Source organism: Gymnoscopelus microlampas, assembly GCF_963454915.1.
Source record: "Gymnoscopelus microlampas genome assembly, chromosome: 18".
NCBI classification, from domain to species: domain Eukaryota; kingdom Metazoa; phylum Chordata; class Actinopteri; order Myctophiformes; family Myctophidae; genus Gymnoscopelus; species Gymnoscopelus microlampas.
In genome coordinates, this window is record NC_139955.1 from 6873580 (window position 1) to 6892547 (window position 18968).

At 43.3% G+C, this 18968-nt stretch overlaps 1 protein-coding gene across 6 annotated transcripts in view; it reads right to left on the minus strand.

Moving 5' to 3' along the window:
• Window positions 1-18968, minus strand: part of gria3b (glutamate receptor, ionotropic, AMPA 3b) — a 183467-nt gene that overhangs the window by 51562 nt on the left and 112937 nt on the right. For all 6 annotated transcript variants that reach the window (XR_014602847.1, XM_084085967.1, XM_084085965.1 and 3 more), the window contains exons 5-6: window positions 4049-4102; window positions 1347-1508 (exon numbers count right to left, since the gene is read on the minus strand). Coding sequence is in view for 5 of the 6 variants with exons in the window: in XM_084085967.1 (XP_083942093.1) it covers window positions 1347-1508; window positions 4049-4102 (216 nt within the window). In the remaining variant the exon portion in view is untranslated. The remainder of the gene's footprint in view (window positions 1-1346; window positions 1509-4048; window positions 4103-18968) is intronic.

Here is an 18968-nt window from a genome sequence, read left to right on the forward strand (position 1 = left end):
CTCCCCTCGTTGCAGTTTCAAGAAAGGTGGAGAGAGAAGGAAACAGAAACCGATCAGAGATCAGCATGGCAGTGTGAAATACATACTGTAAGATGCATGATATATATATGCATAAGGTGCATGATTAAAATAGCAGTGGGTTGAGGCAGTTAAATTAGCAGCAGATGTAATGACAGATATATATATACATAAGGTCATGTAAGGTTATGCAACATTGTCAGACTTGTTTGATGTTTCTGTAACAATAGCCATGCTTAACCGCTTAGGCCTGACAGCACTTTATACTTTGGCCAATCTACACGCTAAAAGAAACATCTTTTGAAAAATCTTTAACAATTGAGGATTTGTGAAAAGTTTGGCCTAGACTGACATGCCCGGAATAGGGACACCGTGTTTAATGTGGTTAAAGGGCTGTGCCATCGTCAATACGTCATTGTGTATTCACAGCATTGGCCAATTTGATTTCGCATTTGTTTACATTGTCTCTTAGGTCATTAAAAAGTTATCTAGCTTACCTGAATAATTGGATCAGTGTTGCTAAGCATTCACAAATCAATCGTTTCTCCAAAGACTATCTTTGGCTAGACATTTCAATCAATCAGTCCTTTAAAGTGCATGATATTGCATCAAAATGCACCAATTTACAAAGCAAAAAAGCAAAGACTTGACTACCAAAATGTTGTAAAATGAACAGAATTTATATAAAGTACAAGGTATAAAAAGAATGCCTATATCACAAAGAAGTACATCTTTAGCATTACCTTCACTACAAGACAATTCCAGACTCCCTCTCCCACATATAATAAACTCCTTTTAGTACAGCACATTCTTCAGTAAAGAAGTACTTCTCACACCACTGAGCTGGAGTGGCCAGTGAAGGACCGACAGCCTCTCTAGCGGTCAGGAACTCTGTCAAAACTTTGGCTGCGGGGTTAAAAAGGGGGCCGAACATGAATGCCACGTTTGATCTCGCCCACATCTCCCCTCAAACTTACCTTGACCTTTTCCCCAGGCGAGGGGCTCAGCCACTTGTTTGTTAACCAGCGCACCATGACAAAATCTAATTAAATGTCATTCAAAATCCATTTCTTTCTTGATCATTGTTTAATTAGATGCAAATTGAAGCCGAGATATAACCTTGCCTCACACTGACTTATCAATATATTGATTGCTGCGGGGTAGACAAAGGAAAAGAGGTAGAAAGCAGTGCTCCGACGAGAATGAGGGGCCAGGCAACAACAGAGGATGAGAGGAGGATGGATGGAAGGAAAGAGAGCACTTCAGAGGAGTCCTATGCATATTATCGTGCCGTTGTTGGAGGGGCCTGGGCTGATCCTTTCCGGTACCTTAAGAGGAGTGTTCCGGGCCTCGGGGAATTCTCTTTCATCCAGACGCTCCCAGCGCTGCATGAACTGCTGCACCACGGGGTTCTCAGGGGTGACGATCTGGAACCCGGAGATGTTGGCTCCACCGGCGAAGACCTTGTCCAGACTGACGTTGGAAAACCCCTGATGATGAGACAGAAGGGGGACAGGGGGACAGGGGGAGGCTGTCAGAACTCAGGCCTCGCGAGTAGCCGCATCTAAGTTGCAACGCCCTCCATTGACAGTCCATTCATGAAAAATCCTATTTAATTGTATTACACGATGATAAACTCACCCATACGGACATGCTTGGTTCATCCATGTCTCTGTCAAGTGTTTGTTTTTTTTAGAAAAATCCACCGTTGACATGTTACGAGCAACTTTCTGTCTATAAACTCTGTGCAGTCGTGATTTCTCCGCTGTAAGTGTTCGCGTTTGGGAGCGCTCGTAAATCACTCCGTGGCCTGCATAATAATTATGTGCAATTTTGAGGTGGTACGCAAGACATTGAGCGATTTACAACAAGCGTTCCCAAAAGCAAACGCTTGAACGAGACCATGACTTGACGGAGTTGATTGACAGAATGTTGCTCATAACATGTCAACAGTGGATTTGAAAGACTTGACAGAGACAAAGACGATATTGGTTTAACATCGTTTAATACAATCAGATGGGACTTTTCTAATTCATCAATGGGTTGTCAATGGAATGCGTTGCAACTTACAGTAGATGCTGCTAGCAGCTACATGTACACATACATTGCTTGCGGCTAGTTGGTCAATAGACCAATTATTTGTTTACTAACATTGAGCCTGGACGCACAGGTGATTGTTTCACGCAATCAATTCCCAACCTGTTTCGGGGTGCACTGGTTTCAGCACACCCCAACCCCCTCTTGTGTGTGTTGGCTAGTGAGACGCGTCCTAACGAGACCTGATATAATGGGTTTCGTTGCGCGCATACTGGCTGCACGCAGCCAGTATGACGTCGTCTGTTAAGGGGTCTATAGGATGAGAGTGGGGGCAATGAAATGTGTTAACCACTTAAACCCTAGCGTCTCTACACTGGGGGGCGAACATTCGGCCAAAATAGCTGATCTGAGCTTGTAGATCTGCTATATTCGGCAAAGATATTTAATACAGAGCGAAAAACCGGAGGGGCTTAGAATAGACACCCTGGGGGACTCCGGCCAACTAAGTATATAGGGTTTAAGTGGTTATAGGCAAGAAGTTCCGTTCAGTTGGCCTGCTTTCCAACCGATAGCTTTTGCAGCGAAAGGAACAACAACAACAACAACATATTGTAATGTATTTGGACAATTCTGCAGCTCCACCAAGTGTCATCAAATTACAGGCTGCAGCTTGAGGCCATGTCATAGTGTGCTTTGGTCAAATTGCTGGTTTTCAAGTGCAGTGCAGAGTGTTGTGTTGTTGAGAGCACAAGGACATTGAGCCCGACTGCTGCATAATCACATCTTCTAGAAGCACAGAGGACAACAGCAGGTGAGGGGGGTGGGGGGGGGGGGGGGGGGGGGGGGGGCGGTGGTAATGGAACTGGGTGGTAATGGAAAAAGCCAAAATAGACAACTTTCTGTGCTTGCGTGCGTGCGTGCGTGCGCGCGTGTCAGTAACAGGGATCTCACTGTCTCTCCAGCTCTTCAGTGAACAGAAAAAAAATGCATTTTCAGGTCGGGATAACAATTTCATCCGATCAGGAGAGACAACTTATACAGGATACACGATAAAGCAAGTGAAATTGGAATTGATGAAACCAAAAAAAAAAAAGGAGCAAACAAAATTGGAACTGGAACACTATACGATTGAAGCTGATAAATGGGTACTCTCTCCTGATTGGATCAAATTGTCAACCCACCTGATAGTGTATTTTCGGTTTATTAAAGAGCTGGAAAGGCGGGGAGACCCCCGTTACTGAGCAAACAGCAATGTTTAGTGTTAGAATACAGAGCTTTAACGTTTTTCACAAACACTTTTTTTTGTTTTAACCAAAAAAATATCGCTTTCACTAACCACTTGAGCCCTAGCGTCCAGATTCCGGACATGTTATAACAGGCGAACCTGCAGCATAATAATAATTGACAAAAATAGCAGTTCCACAGGACAGTCGCAACGTGATATGTTGTGAGCTGGTAGATATTTCAGCTATTTTCGACAAAGAGATTTTGTCGTAGAGTGAAACGTTTGGGAGGCCTAGGACGGAGCCCTGGGCGACTCCAGTCTATAGGGTTTAAGAAAGTGGTTAAACAAAATGCTTTTTTCTTTTGTTTACCAGTTGCATTAACTATAATGCCTTCATCGCACATCCATGTTTTTATGCATGGGAGCAGTGTTGCCAGATTCCCTGAGAGAAACAAGCAACCAGGTCTAGGAAAACCAGGCCAAAAGAAGCCACTATGGGCCACATGAGCACTTTAACATATACATCAGCTATTTGAAAATAGCAGATCTACAAGCTCACAACGCGTCGCAACGCGACGCGTTGTGAGCTTGTAGATCGGCTATTTTAAAAAAAAAACTTGCGGGGAAATTATAATAAGCAGATCTGGCAACCCCGCATGGAAGGAGCGAGGGAAATGTACAGCCCTAGTGCAGTCACGTGTGCAGCAACAAGGTGGCTTTTGCCCCCTTCCCCTGGGGACGAGGGGGGGGGGGGTGGTAGTTACTCACCAGATTGGCCAGAATGTAGTGGTAGCCACGGCTGTTCTTCCCCAGGCTCACAACCTGTGGGAGAGAGAGAGAGAGAGACAGATCAATACAGTAAGCCATCCATGAGATGGGGGGGGGGGGCCCAGAGGCAAGGGCTCACGCGAGGTGGTTATACAATAATCTCTGCAAATGTGCTAACTTGCTGCCGCGGCTGGGCGGCGGCGCGTCCCCGTTGAAGACAGGGGGGGGACAAAGGAAAATTCTCCAGCGGAAACGGCAATGGAAGGGGTTAACAATTAAAGAGGAAGTGATGATTAGGGAGGAGCCGTTAATGAGGGAGGCAGATCCCCGAACATGTCTGAACATGCTTGAAACCGTCTGGCTTCGCTTTGAAGTCCCCGGGAACTGTGGCGCGGGGAGAGAGAGGAGGAACGGGAATGGGAGAGAAGAAGAAGAAGGGTGGGAAAAAGAAGAAATTCACAGTAAAATGAGATATGCCTCTGCTTTGAACATATCACACCTTATCCTGAGCAGAACAGCATGTTTCAACCCACGCAGCAGCGTGCGCTGGAAATAGCAAGCCGAAGATCTCTCCATCACTCTGCTTCTTCAACCATATGCCGTCTTTTATTCACCCCCCCCCCCCTCTCTGTCTCTTCGCGTTCACTCTTCCCTTCTTTCTTGGCCTGACCCTGAGCGGTGAATCCGTGAGAGAGACGCTAAATCACCGGGCGCCTTTCTGTTGCAATACAAAAAAAATACCGGTCAGTTCTCTTGGACGCGTCTCTTTGTGAAGTCTTTGTGATTTACGAGTTCCCGGTTCCCGCCCGTGGGATGGAACTGGTGGGCGGTTTGCCAGGCACAGATTGACAACCCACGTCTCAGTTTTCATCTGCGTTCTACAAACAGTGCACAACACACACAAAAAAGAGGCACAGTGAAATCAGCGTGTTTGCACGTGTCCTGGCTTTGACTCCCCGTCGCAATAGCAAACAGTCAGTTCATCAAGCTCGCTTTGCGTGCGCGCATCCTTGCCAGAGGGGCCTCCTTCGTTGTGGTTTTTGGAAGTTACATATTTACGACGCTAAATCATTCGCGGCGTTCCCGCAGAGCAGGAGCCAGCGATGCCACAACGAACCTCTATATCTCCACATCTCCCACAGTGTTAACTCTTCAAGACCGGGAACGCATCCCGTGTGTCATTTTTAGATTTGGTTGGGCTATTCAAAAATAGCAGATATACAAGCTCATAGCGCGGCACCGAGTGCCGCGCTTTGAGCTTGTAGATCTGCTATTTTTAAAAAATCATGAAAAATTGTGCAAATATTAGATTTTTTTATTTATTTTTGGCAGACATTTGTAACTCAAATCTGGGGGTTCCTGGAACTAAATATTTTACAAATGCTCGCTTTAAAAAAATACATAACCCAAGATTTTGCCACGAATTCTCACGATTTTTCAAAAATAGCAGATCTACAAGCTCATAGCGCGGCACTCGGTGCCGCGCTATGAGCTTGTAGATCTGCTATTTTTTTTTAAAGCCAAAGAAATCTAAAAATGACACACAGATGCCGGTTCCCGGTCTTGATGGGTTAATATCTAATTTGTCTTCTTTTCTGTTTTTTTTAGGTGCTGGGAATAAACCGTGCTGAGAGCACAGAAAAAATATCGCTGACGTTCCCGTTTCGACTGCAGTTATTTTGTCCAGGCCTGGCTAAAGTACAGCTGACCTCCATGCACTCGGAAGGCCGCGTTGAGCTATGGGCTCTCTTACGGCTGGCTGGTGCTCCCGGCCCAGATTCCGTCATCCGTCACAAATCAAGTGAAGCGGTTTTTATTCCTTCTTTATGGACATCTGTAAGAGCACAGCGTTTCCCAAACAATGGGTCGGGACCCATTTTTGGGATCACGGACCTATTTTTTATGGGTTGTGGCGCAGTGGTGGAAAAAGTACTCAAATTCTTTACTTAAGTAAAAGTACCAATACTGCAATATAGAAATACTCTGTTACAAGTAAAAATCTTGAATATAAAAATGACTGAGTAAAAGTACAAAAGTATTGGCATCCGAATGTACTTAAAGTACCAAAAGTAAAAGTATAAAAATATTTGAAAATAGCCGATCTACAAACTCACAACGCGTCGCGATGTGAGCTTGTAGATCGGCTATTTTCAAATAGCCTATAGGGCTAAAGTGGTTAATGAATGTTTCATATGATCATTTATATCTGAAAAGTAACTAGTAACTAAAGTTTTCAAATAATTGTAGTGGAGTAAAAGTACAATATTTGCCAACAAAATACAAATACCTAAAAATTGTACTTAAGTACAGTACTTAAGTAAATGCACTTAGTTACTTTCCACCACTGGTTGTGGGTAAATATCATTTTACGTTTCCTGCAAAAAATGTATATACATATACATATTTCAAAAGATTTTCAAAAGTAAATATACATTTTTAGACTTTTTTTCAGAATGTAAAAAAAGCTGCACTATGTAACTTTCCTTGTCTACCCTGGATTTGAACCCGGTCTCCTGAGCAAGTGCTGACGTTTTTACCATTGAGCTAATAGAGCCTGGCTGCTTGCTCAGGGGATAAATTGAATCTTGACCATCAGGTCACAATCGGTGTCAGATCCTGTGTGAGACGTGACCTTTGACACGATCTAAAAGTCTCAATAGAAGAGCAGGGAGACCAAATACAACCACCCCAATTGTATACGTTATATTGCATTAACATACTCTGCCATACAGATTGGACAAAATACAGCCACTTTAAAATGTAAAAAAACTAAACTTTCAAGTAACAGTGAAAATAGCCGAACTGCAATTCTTTTTTACCATTTCTTGAAAGTTTGAAAGGTTGATTCATAATGTATGAATTCCCTTCCTGGAAATGTAGTCGAGTCAAAAATGCTAAATTTTGTCTTTGAATAGGTTCCTAGTATGTATCTATTGGGTCTTGAGATGAAAAGTTTGGGGAACCCCTGCTGTAAGAGACACTGATGCCGCCCTCCCTCTATGCAGAGCACAGCGGCATGTGGGAACAGAGCCAGGCTGTTGGCTCTCAGTCATAATAGGGAGCCCGGTCAGCATTCTCCGACACATACACCATCATTAACCCATTGAGGCCAGAAGCCGATTCTACGTGTCTGCTAAATCTCAACTTTTCTGAAAAACGTATGTTTCTATATCAGTGGTGCTCAATCTTTTTCATGTCAAGGACCCCCACAATTATATGTATTTGGCCGCAGACCCCCATCAAAATATTTTCTTCCAGGGACCCCCCCAGAAGCATAGATTTGAGTTGAAAATGTTCGCTTTAAAAATATATCTATTCAAAGATTTGCACACATTTTCACGATTTTTCAAAAATAGCAGATCTACAAGCTCGTAGCGCGGCACTCGGTTCTGCTATTTTTGAATAGCCCAAAGTGTAAAATAATGCTTTTTAGCTCAAATCTAAAAATGACACACTTAATGGGTTAAGACCAGCGGGGGGGACAAAGTACCCACCCACCACTGTTGCCAGATTTTGCGAGAGAAACAAGCAACCAAAAAAAAGTGAATTCACTAAGACAGAGAGGGGGCCACATCGGACTCTGTGTCTTGTAGTCAGCACAGCAGCAGGATATATAAAAGGTTATTTGCACAGCAACCGCATTACTCATCGTTTATAAGACCTTCCCCTGAGTTTTTTTTTGTTGCTCCGCTGCAGTGATGATGGACAATGCCCACTGAGCCACACACCTTCACCCTACGCTGACCTTGGCTCTGGGGGCTGTAGACCTCCTCCTTACCTGCCTCGGGGCTGTGGAACTCTCGCCCTGTAGCCCGCAGCCCCCGCAGCTCACAGCCAACCTGGCAACACCGCCACACAGCAACCTTGGGCTGGGACACAGCGAGTTCCTAATGACACCAGAAATACACCGAAAACCTGGGGGCCAGAACACACCACTTGTTTCTTTTTAATTAGCAGAGGAGCATGACCCAACTCCTATAGCGATGGGCAGACATCACTGTTGGCAGACAGCGACGCTCTCTCTGCCAACAGTCTCACCCAAAAAAAAAAAAAGAAGCCCTCCGTTAGAGCAGAAAGTCATAACGACTCTCCTACACCGTACACGAGCTCTCTCGCTGTGTCCTTTAAAAGTGTCCTTTTTAACCCATTAAGACCGGGAACGCATCTGTGTCATTTTAAGATTTCTTTGGCTATTTTTTGGGGAAATATCTTGGAGATTTTGTGCAAATCTTTGAATATATATATATATTTTCTAAAGCGAACATTTGTAACTCAAATCTTTGCTTCTGGGGGATTCTGCAAACGTCTTCTAAATCCTAACAGTTTTTTGGAAAAAAATGTCAAGGACCACCCAGAATGATACGTATTTGGCCGTGGACCCCCATTTCAAAATATTTTGTTCCAGGGACCCCCAGAAGTTCTAAAAAATGAGTTAAAAAATGTTAAAAAACGTATTCAAAGATTTGCACAAATGTTCACTATTTTTGAATAGCCCAAAGAAATCAAAAAATGACACACAGATGCGTTCCCGGTCTCAATGGGTTAAACAAGAGGACACTGCAGTGTCCTTTCAAACAAAAGGACAATAAAGACACCAACAACACTAACTGCTGCTTTACTCCGGCACACCACAACAAGGACTACTGGGACGTACGCTAAAGCACCATGTCGCCTGCTGTGTGCTGTAAATGTTTCTGTGTGTGCTGTAAATGTTTCATGCTCATCACTATAGTGACTGTTGATACTGTGCATACAGTATATTATCCATATACCTACTGTGTAGGCTGGGTGGTATCATTCTCATATCCACTGACAATAGTGTGTACATATATCGACGATAACGATAGATGTATGTTCATATTACTGGTGACGGTGAGGGTACTTGTACTTTATACTTGCCTATATGTATCAATTCATTACACAAACCCAGTTGGTCCAAATGGACGGCTGGGTCAGACTTATCTATGTTTGTTCATTTTGTAAATTACATTTGCATTTTTAATCTTAGTTGGCTCGTCTATCTATCTATCTATCTATCTATCTATCTATCTATCTATCATTGTACAGCAGAAACACTGTGTATTGAAAGAAGAGGTGGGGAAACAAATAAATGTCTTTCCCTGAGACATTTATAGGTTATACAGTAGGTTACAAGATGTTCCAACAAGGTCCAGCGTGGTGGCTCACTTCAGATCTGAGATGATAGCTTCATAAAGTGCAGCTAAAGCACACGTACTCCTCCTGACCATGCTAATGTCATCAGGCTAATCAGCTCTGCCTTGAAAAGGATACAGGATATTGAAACCAAAGCCAGACTCCCACGTGATTTTGCATTAACTTTGAAATATTATTCGGAGAGCTGTGGATTTATTGCCCTCTGTCTCCCCTCCTCGGCTGCTTGCCTCTGTTCCCCGCGCGCTTTTCCGCATCGCCGTTCAGGCGCACATACTGTAGAGTGTGTGCAAACTGTGTCAGACACACACACACACACACACACACACACACACACACACACACACAAACTCAAAGTGAGACAATTCACTGACGCATGAGGAAACACAGATACACTCACATGCACAAGGAAAAACACACCACAGATGCAAGCATGCACGCGCACGCACGCAAACACACACACACACACACACCACAGATGCATGCACACCACACAACACACACGCCTCAGGAAACACCGCACACACACGCTAACACACACACACACACACACGTTTGTATTACTATACTCGTGAGGACATCAACACTTTAGGACAGCCATGTTATGAATGCCATTTCAAAATAATAATTGCCATTTTTAACCGTAAGCCTAAAGCCGAAAAACAGCCGATCTACAAGCCCACAACGCGTCGCGCTGCGACGCGTTGTGAGCTTATAGATCGGCTGTTTTTCGGTGCATGACACTGGCGCACAACTAAGTATAAATCATGTTGAACTCTAATTCCAATCCCTAAACCTAACCTCTAAGACAACTAAATGTCTAATACCGACCTGAATGTTTTTCTAATTGTAAACGTATCTCTAAAAAATGTTTTTAACTGTAAAACAACCATTTGTCTTGTGAGGACCAGGAAAACTGTCCTCACAATCTATATTTCTTCAAATTCTACTATACTTGGTCCTCGCGAGTATAGTAATACAAACACACACACACACACACACACACACACACACACACACACACACACACACACAAACATGGTTTTATTAGACACTCTTCCTGGCAGAGCTAAAGAGAGGGAAAAGGCTAGAATGTCGTCGACCTCAATAATCTGACTTCCCCTTTTCCATTTACCCTCGTGCACCCTGGGGGTTGCACCCTGGCGCACGCTGATCCTGCGGCTCTTGCACCAGGCACCTTTTGTTCTGCCAGCAGAACGAGGCGGCTTCTGTTTCCTAGCCGAGAGTTTCTCTCTAAAAGCCTGATGGGGATCGACAGGCAGGATGACCTTGACTTCACCCTTCCAACAGACTGGTCCAGGCACAGCCCGCCCGCCTGACGGGGACCCCCCCCCCCTCTCCTCCCCTCTGAATGTAAAACTCCAGCTGCACATTTACAACTAATGTTCAATAAACGCCAGGCCATTTACCTCCCAGCTGACCTTTCCACTGCTCCCCGGGTGCATGCGCACACACACACACACACACACACACACACACACACACACACACACACACACACACACACACACACACACACACACACACACACACACACACACACACACACACACACACACACACACACACACACACACACGCGAGCTGGTACTGTATACATATCACCGTGCTCTTTCAGCCTTATAAAAAATACTAGCAAAATGGTACCATCGTTTTTACTCTTGTGCTCCACGATTGAAGCCGCAGGACACTATATTCACATTCCAAATGCACGGTTTGGTCGGTTCAAGATCTTCATAAAAATAAATACATTTGAAAATACATTTTCACTAATTACATTTTGGCCACTTAGTGGCCAAAATGTAATTAGTAAAAATGTATTTTATTCTCCCCACAAAATTGCAGTTCGCTTCTTGTACTTGTGCAGTATGAGAAGTGACAAATAAAACCTTCTGATTCTTTTGAGTTATCAAAACATCAATTTGGGCCTTTTCTTTTGAAAGAAGATTTATTTTTTAAATATACTGTATATTCTTTCTGTTCTCAGCATACAGTACACACAAAGAAACTGGCTACCACATTATATTGCTCTTATCAAAGACAGTACTAATGAAACCAGACTGATAGTGAGCAGGCAGCCAGCATTTCAAAGAGGAGAAGCTGAGAATTTGCCGTTCACACCAAGCACTATAACTATAATGATAACTATAACTGTATCCTTCACCATTGTCTTCATTATAGTTGTGGTGTGGACTCTGCCATCCACTTGACTTGAATGAGTTTTAAGACTATATCTTTATTTATTTTTAAAAACCTATGTTACTATGTCAGTGGTTCTCAAACCTTTTCATGCCAAGGACCCCAAAATGTATATGTATTTGGCCAAGGACCCCCATCTCAAAGCATTTTGTTCCAGGGACCCCCAGAAGCAAAGATTTGAGTGACAAATGTTCGCTTGAAAAAATAAGGCTTGAAAAAAAAGATTTGCACCCATTTTTACGATTTCTCAAAAATAGCAGATCTACAAGCTCATAGCGCGGCACTCGGTGCCGCGCTATGAGCTTGTAGATCTGCTATTTTTGAATAGCCAAAGTGTAAAATAATACCTTTTTTTTAGCTTAAATCAAAAAAATACACAGATGCGTTCCAGGTCTTAATGGGTTAAGACTGCACCGAAAATCTCTACGAGTTAAAATGTTAAGTTAACTCGACCCCAGTGTACATTTGTACGACCCCAGTGTACAAATGGAACATTTGCACACCCTCCGAGTTACAAATGGATACAGTACATTAACACTGAGGATGTTACAGCGTGGGGGTGTGACAGAAGGCTAAAAAGGGGGTCCCAAAATTGAGCCCAGCACAGCGAAATAGGTTAATAATGTTAATTCAACCGTGGGAGAGTTAAAGGGGAATGAAACCTTACCCTGGGCTGATTCTATAGCTTGCTAGTTAAAAAAAAAGCATATAAAAATAAACATGGCAGGCTAGTAAGCAACGCAGCTGCTGCTAATCAAATTAATTATGGGTGTGTTAGATTTGGGGCGGGGCCCAGAGCCGTGGGTGTGTCAATGTGTCAAGAGTATTGTCACTGCACAATGACACCAAAATATTCAGTGGTTCTCAAAGTGGGGTCCGGGGACCCCCAGGTATCCTGGAGAGGGTTCAAGAGCGAAATTAGTTATAATATAGCATCAAAATCTGCTTAACCACTTAAAATCTAAATATCCGATCTACAAGCTCACAACACGTCGAGAATGATGCAACGCATTGTGAGCCTGTAGATCTGCTATTTGAAAATGTTCGTATAATTGAACATCAACAACACAAATCTTGTATGGGGGTCTGTGGCACCACATATTTTCAGATGGGGGTCCGCGGCCAAATATACATTTAATTTGAGGGCTGTGAGAACCACTGGCGTACATCACAGGGTACTGTAAGGTCGGCCTTACGCAGCCTGCCACGTTTTTTTTAAACGGCTGTAGTTTTGAACCTGAACGCGAAAACAAAACTACAAAAATGGGCCAAGGGTTTCGTGCCCCTTTAATGAACACTTTGGATTTTACTGTGGACCTTCTTCTTCTCTGGTTCCCCATACGTGCTCAGAGGCTCTGGGTGGGAGTATGTGGGCTAATTAACCCATTATGACCCGGAAAGCATCCGTGTCATTTTAAGATTTCTTTGGCTATTCAAAAAAATAGCAGATCTACAAGCGCCACGAGCTTGTAGATCTGCTATTTTTTGAAACATTCGTGAAAATGTGTGCAAATCTTTGAATACATATATTTTTAAAAGCGAACATTTTAACTCAAATCTTTGCTTCTGGGGGGATTCTACAAATGTCTTCAAAATCCTAACAGTATTTTGAAAAAAAAAACTATGTTTCTATATCAGTGGTTCTCAAACTTTTGTTATGTCAAGGACCCCCAAAATGATATGTATTTGGCCGCGGACCCCCATCCCAAAATCACAGATCGGAGTAAAAAATGTTCACATGTATATATATATATATATATATATTCAAAGATTTGCACACATTTTCCACGATAAAATAAAAAAGAAATAGCAGATCTACAAGCTCATAGCACGGCACTCGGTGCCGCGCTATGAGCTTGTATATGTGCTATTTTTGAATAGCCAATCTGTAAGATGACACAGATGCGTTCCCGGTCTCAATGGATTAAGTGGCAGCGGTGGTCACCGCATTACAGTCCCTCTTCTTGGCAGTATTTAAACACTTTCCCCGGGAGACCAGTGCCGAAAGCGTTGGCGTGTCCTCAAAACAAAGATCGCCGAACAAACTACCTCGCTCATATTCAGATGGCACGTGTCCATCGTTCTCTCTTGATATGCGAGCGCAATGTGCCACTCGATATCTCAAAGAGGCAGTGAACCGTATTTATTTTTTTATCGGCCTCACATCAAGGCTTCCTACTCATGTTCAAGGGACCAAAGAAAAAACAAAATCGGCTTTCAAAACAGAAAGCGAGTGAAAATGATCGGGGCGATTTTAAGTGTGACTGGACGGATAGAATTCCTTTCACGGCGTATACCTTCTAATTACATAACAAAAAAAAAATCACACCCAGTGTGAAGAGAGTGGTGCCTTTGAATTAGTGTAACCGGTTGCATCCTTGTGTTGCAATCAGCTGCAGCTGTTGAGGCCGTGCTCAAACGGACGGACGGACGGACGGACCCACACACGCGGTCAAGTGTAGGAGTGGCTGGCACCACTCAAAAAGATGACTAGATTTGCAGAGCTGGGTAATCCTTGATACAGTTACAGTTCTCTATCTATCTTTCTATCTACACAGTTTATACTGTATCGTCTCTGATGGGTGGAAACCTCATCATGTCCAAAACTGTTGCCTTTTCAGGATTCAAATGCAAAAATAGCAAAAGTAGCAGATCTACAAGCTCAAAACGACGTGTTTCAAGCTTGATTATCTGCTACTTTATGATCAAGAAGGGCATTCATTTACTAAATTCATGTCCTACTGCCTGACCGACATTATACTGTATATCTTTATTATATTATAATTGTCACGTTTTGTGATACATTGTTTGTGTTGGGTTGCATGACGTGGATGGACACCACTTTAAACTTGTTTCAGGCTCTAAGCAGCCTGGAGAGTTTTAATGTGGCACTCAATTCACACTCGTGTGAATTGTCACGTTATGTCACGGAAGTGACATGCCCATATATGGATACCACATATATATATATATATATATATATATATATATATATATATATATATATATATAAATACACACACACTCACACACACCCACACACACACGCACGCACGCACAGTATGTATAAACCATCATAGTTTAGGCACATCACTCCCAGCCCTCTCATCCAGTCGGGTAGAGTCAGCAGGTCACGTTCCACTTTATGATAACACTTTAATCCCATTTAATTCTGTAATCGCTGATAGTAAATGGCCCTGAAAAAGCCGGGGTGGGTGCCAGGGATTTCAAGTTGCCAGCTATCCTGGGTTTTTACATCAAACAGTGGGGGGGCTCAGTGGCGTCACCCCCCCCCCCACCACAGCCCGGGGACAATGAGAGTGACACTAGGATCAGCCCCAGCACTCTCTCTTATCATCACCGATATTGGCTCACTTTCTCTCCTTTTTCTTCGCCCACTATCTCCAGGTAGGAACGGAGGGTGAGAGAGACAGAGGCAAAGGGAGGCGGCCCAGCGCGCCGTCTCGGGTTATTAACCCATTAAAGACCTGAAGCCGATTCTACAAATGTCTTCTAAATCCCAACGGTATTCTGGAAAAAAAATGTATGTTTCTATATCAGTGGTGCTCAAACCTTTTCATTTCATGGACCCCCCAAATTGCATGTATTTAGTCGCGGACCCCCAGAAGCAAAGATTTGAATTACATGTTTTTGCTTTAAAACAACAGATATTCAAAGATTTGCATACATTTGCACGATTTTTCAAAAATAGCAGATCTACAAGCTCGTAGCGCGGCACTCGGTGCCGCGCTACGAGCTTGTAGATCTGCTATTTTTGAATAGCTCAAAGTGTAAAATAATGCTTTTTTTTAGCTCAAATAAAAAAAAAGTGACACAGATGCGTTCCAGGTCTCAGTGGGTTAAGCGATAGAATCAAAGTAATCAAGGAGCTTTTGAATGTGCGTGAGGGGGGGGGGGCTTTATACCGCAATACCCTTTTTTTTATTATTGCCTTTTTGAAAATTACAGACCTCTTGTGTGTTGGCTGAGCAGGTCCCCACCCACATTTAATTTCAATTGTTATTTCTTGGAGTTTGTTAGGACTTCTAGTACCGCGAGTATCCGTGTTTGGGGAGGGTTATACAAACATTGTACAGTAGTATATCATTTCTATCATCCCCTCCGCTACAGTGCTAGCACACCCATATCTCTTTTATGTTCCTCCGCTGTATCTTACTCATCGTTAGCTTAGGCGGCTTCTTCCATCAGATAGCAGCTATCTTAGCCTCTTGCTCCCTGTCTCCCACTCCTTCCATCTCCCATGGCCAGATTAACCCGTTCAATCCCGGACAACGCTTCTAATGTCTTATAAATCGTAACAGTTTTCCAAAAGAAAAAACGTAACGTATGTTGCTATATCAGCGGTATACTTTTTCATGTCAAGGACCCCCAGAATTATATGTATTTGGCCGCGGACCCCCATCTGAATATATACAGGGACCCCCCAGAAGCAAAGATTTGAGTAAAAAAAACAACTTTAAAAATAAATATATATTCATAGATTTGCACATATTTTCAAGATTTTTCTAACCTAGCAGATCTATAAGCTCATAGCGCGGCACTCGGTGCCACGCTATGAGCTTGTAGATCTGCTATTTTTTGAATAGCCAAAGTATAAAATAAGGGTTATAGATAAAAATCTAAAATGACACAGATGCGTTTCCCGGATTGAATGGGTTAAAATATCTGCCACTTGGAATGTTATTTCTCCCCCATCCCCCATTTCGACTATAATCCATAACAAAAGACAAAAACGGCTTCCCGGGTTCTCTCAAGCACATTGGGCTGCGAATCCTCCTCCATCCTTTTTCCCAGTCTCTCTCTCTCTCTCTCTCGCTCTCTCTCTCTCTCCGGAGCTTGAAAGAGGGATAAGGAAGGTTTCCAATTCTCCGTGGGAAGGCAATATGGCCACCCTCCATGCATCTACAGGCAGCCCAATGTTGTTGTAATAACCCCCCAGATGCAGCGCTCTCTCTCCCTGCCTCTTCTTATTCTCGCTCTTTGTTTTATCGCCTCTTCTATGTTTTTTGAAAGTGCCTGGGTTTGGCGGTTTGGCGCAGAGCGGCCCCGTCTTTGAACAGCTTGTGTGCCCTGGGCCGCTCCCAGGTGTCATTCATTCAGTCTGTCTCTCTTTACACTGGAGATGAGCTCGCTCCGTTGCCAGTAACTAAGTACATTTACTGGAATACTGTACTTATTCATTAGATTCTCTTGTATTTTTTTGGATACTTGTGACTTTCACTCCAGCAAATTTCAAAGACAGAATATTGTACTTTTGACTCCACTACATTTCTAGGGAGGGGAAAAAAAGTATATTTTTATGAATTAACCAATTAAGGTCTGAGGCGATTCTTAAAATGTTTTTCTAAATCCTAACAGATCTTTGGAAAAAAATCTGAAAAATATTTTTTCAAGATTTGAAAAAAAAATAGCAGATCTACAAGCTCATAGCGCGGCACCGAGTGCCGCGCTATGAGCTTGTAGATCTGCTATTTTTGAATAGCTAAAGAAATCTAAAGTGACACAGATGCGTTCCAGGTCTTAATGGGTTAAGCCCTATTTCATATTCTGGTCATTCTGAATCTACAAGCCCACAAGATGCAACGCATCGGCTATTTCCGAAGGATTTTGAAGATGTTTTTAATTCATAATTTGATGAATTATTAATCATCAAAAACTGCAAAGCAACTCATAAATAAAGCTGTCAAAGTATCACGAAATGGAAATACTCAAATAATGCACCTTTTACTTTATTGTACTTAAGTACAGTACTTGAGTAAAGGTACTTAGTAGCTGCTTGTTGCCTGTGAGCACAGCCTCTCACAGGAGACCCAGGGGGCTTTCCTGTGCTAGAGAGCCAGGCGGGCAGGAGCACGGTGCACACAATATATGGGTCTGTGTGCAATCGCATAGATGGATCAGATTAGACACACACACAGTCAGACACTCATAATGTGCATATATGTTCGGACGTACACACACATTCACATACATACGCACACACACACACACACACACACACACACACACACACACACACACACACACACACACACACACACACACACGTGTACACACTGACGGTCATCGCAAGACAAACGGACGCAAAGACACAGTGCAGTGCACACATAAGCACATAAACAGTGACACAGACACACACACACACACACACACACACACACACCTCGGTGAAGAGTTAATGCTTGTGGTAAAATACAGTAAAGACGTATACAAAAATTGCTGACAGTCAATCACAGTCACTCATAGCGCTTGTGTCCGCTAAGGCCGCAGTGCTGCTGCTGCTGCGCGCTTTATTGTTTCTTTAACTCATTAAGACCTGAGGTTCCCCATTCTACAAAATGTCTTCTAAATCGTAACGGTTTTCTGAAAGACTATTGCTGCTTTATCGGTGGCGCTCAAACTTTTTCATGTCAAGGACCCCCCCAAAATGATGTGTATTTGGCCGCGGACCCCCATCTCGAAAAATATTCTGTTCCAGCGACCCCCCCAGAAGCAAAGATTTGAGTTAAAAAGGTTGTTTCCAAAAAATATACGTATTCAAAGATTTGCACAAATGCTCCGACATTTTTCGAAAATAGCAGATCTACAAGCTCGTAGCGCGGCACTCGGTGCCGCGCTACGAGCTTGTAGATCTGCTATTTTCGAATAGCCAAAGTATCAAATCTGGACAAAGTGGTTACCACAGACGCGTTTCCCCGGTGTGAACAGGTTAAACACGCGGCCATAACAATTGATGCTTCCGCGAAACGGTGGATTCGGTGGATGTGATTCAGGAGAGAGCCGAGGCTGGCAGAGAGAGAGAGAGAGAGAGAGAGGCGCGCCCCCCATTTATGTCGTAAGGGGGGGGGAAGGATAGCCATTGGGGTAATTTATCTGCAGTGCAGCTGTATTGATGGAAAAGTCCTGTGGGTGATAAATCCACAGTGGTTGTTATAGCACAAAATGATAATAGCCTGGGCCGCTGTGCACGCATTCTCCACACAGCATCACAAAACAAAAAAAACATATAGTACGCATCCCACGCTGGCTCTCCTACAAACATAACGCGCGTCTGATTATCAAAGCGGGTAGGGGTATTATTAGCAACGCGGGTAACACTTAGCCTTTAGTATGCAAATGAGCTCTCTTGCTGGAGCTGCTCGGGTTGCGTCACGGGAAGGGAGCGAGCCAGATCCGAGGCAACCGCTGAACTGGATGAACTTCGTGGGGGTATGGTTTTTCATGTACGGTTATTCTATTCGTTCAAAAGGAGCCTGTTTCTGCCTGGTCTGGGCTGTTTAGTTTTGACTGCAATGGTACACTTGACAATACCGCCGAAAGCATCTGGTGGTTTTGTTTAATGTCTGAGGAACCCGCTGGATCCCGTTCATTTCGGTAATGGGAAAATGGGTCTATATTTTTCTGGGATTTCCTTCAGGATCAGTAAAGTGTCTGCCTGTACCTTAATTTTTTTTCACTACATTTTTATCCCACTATTTTGCAACCCCATTTTTTTCACCCAGCGCCA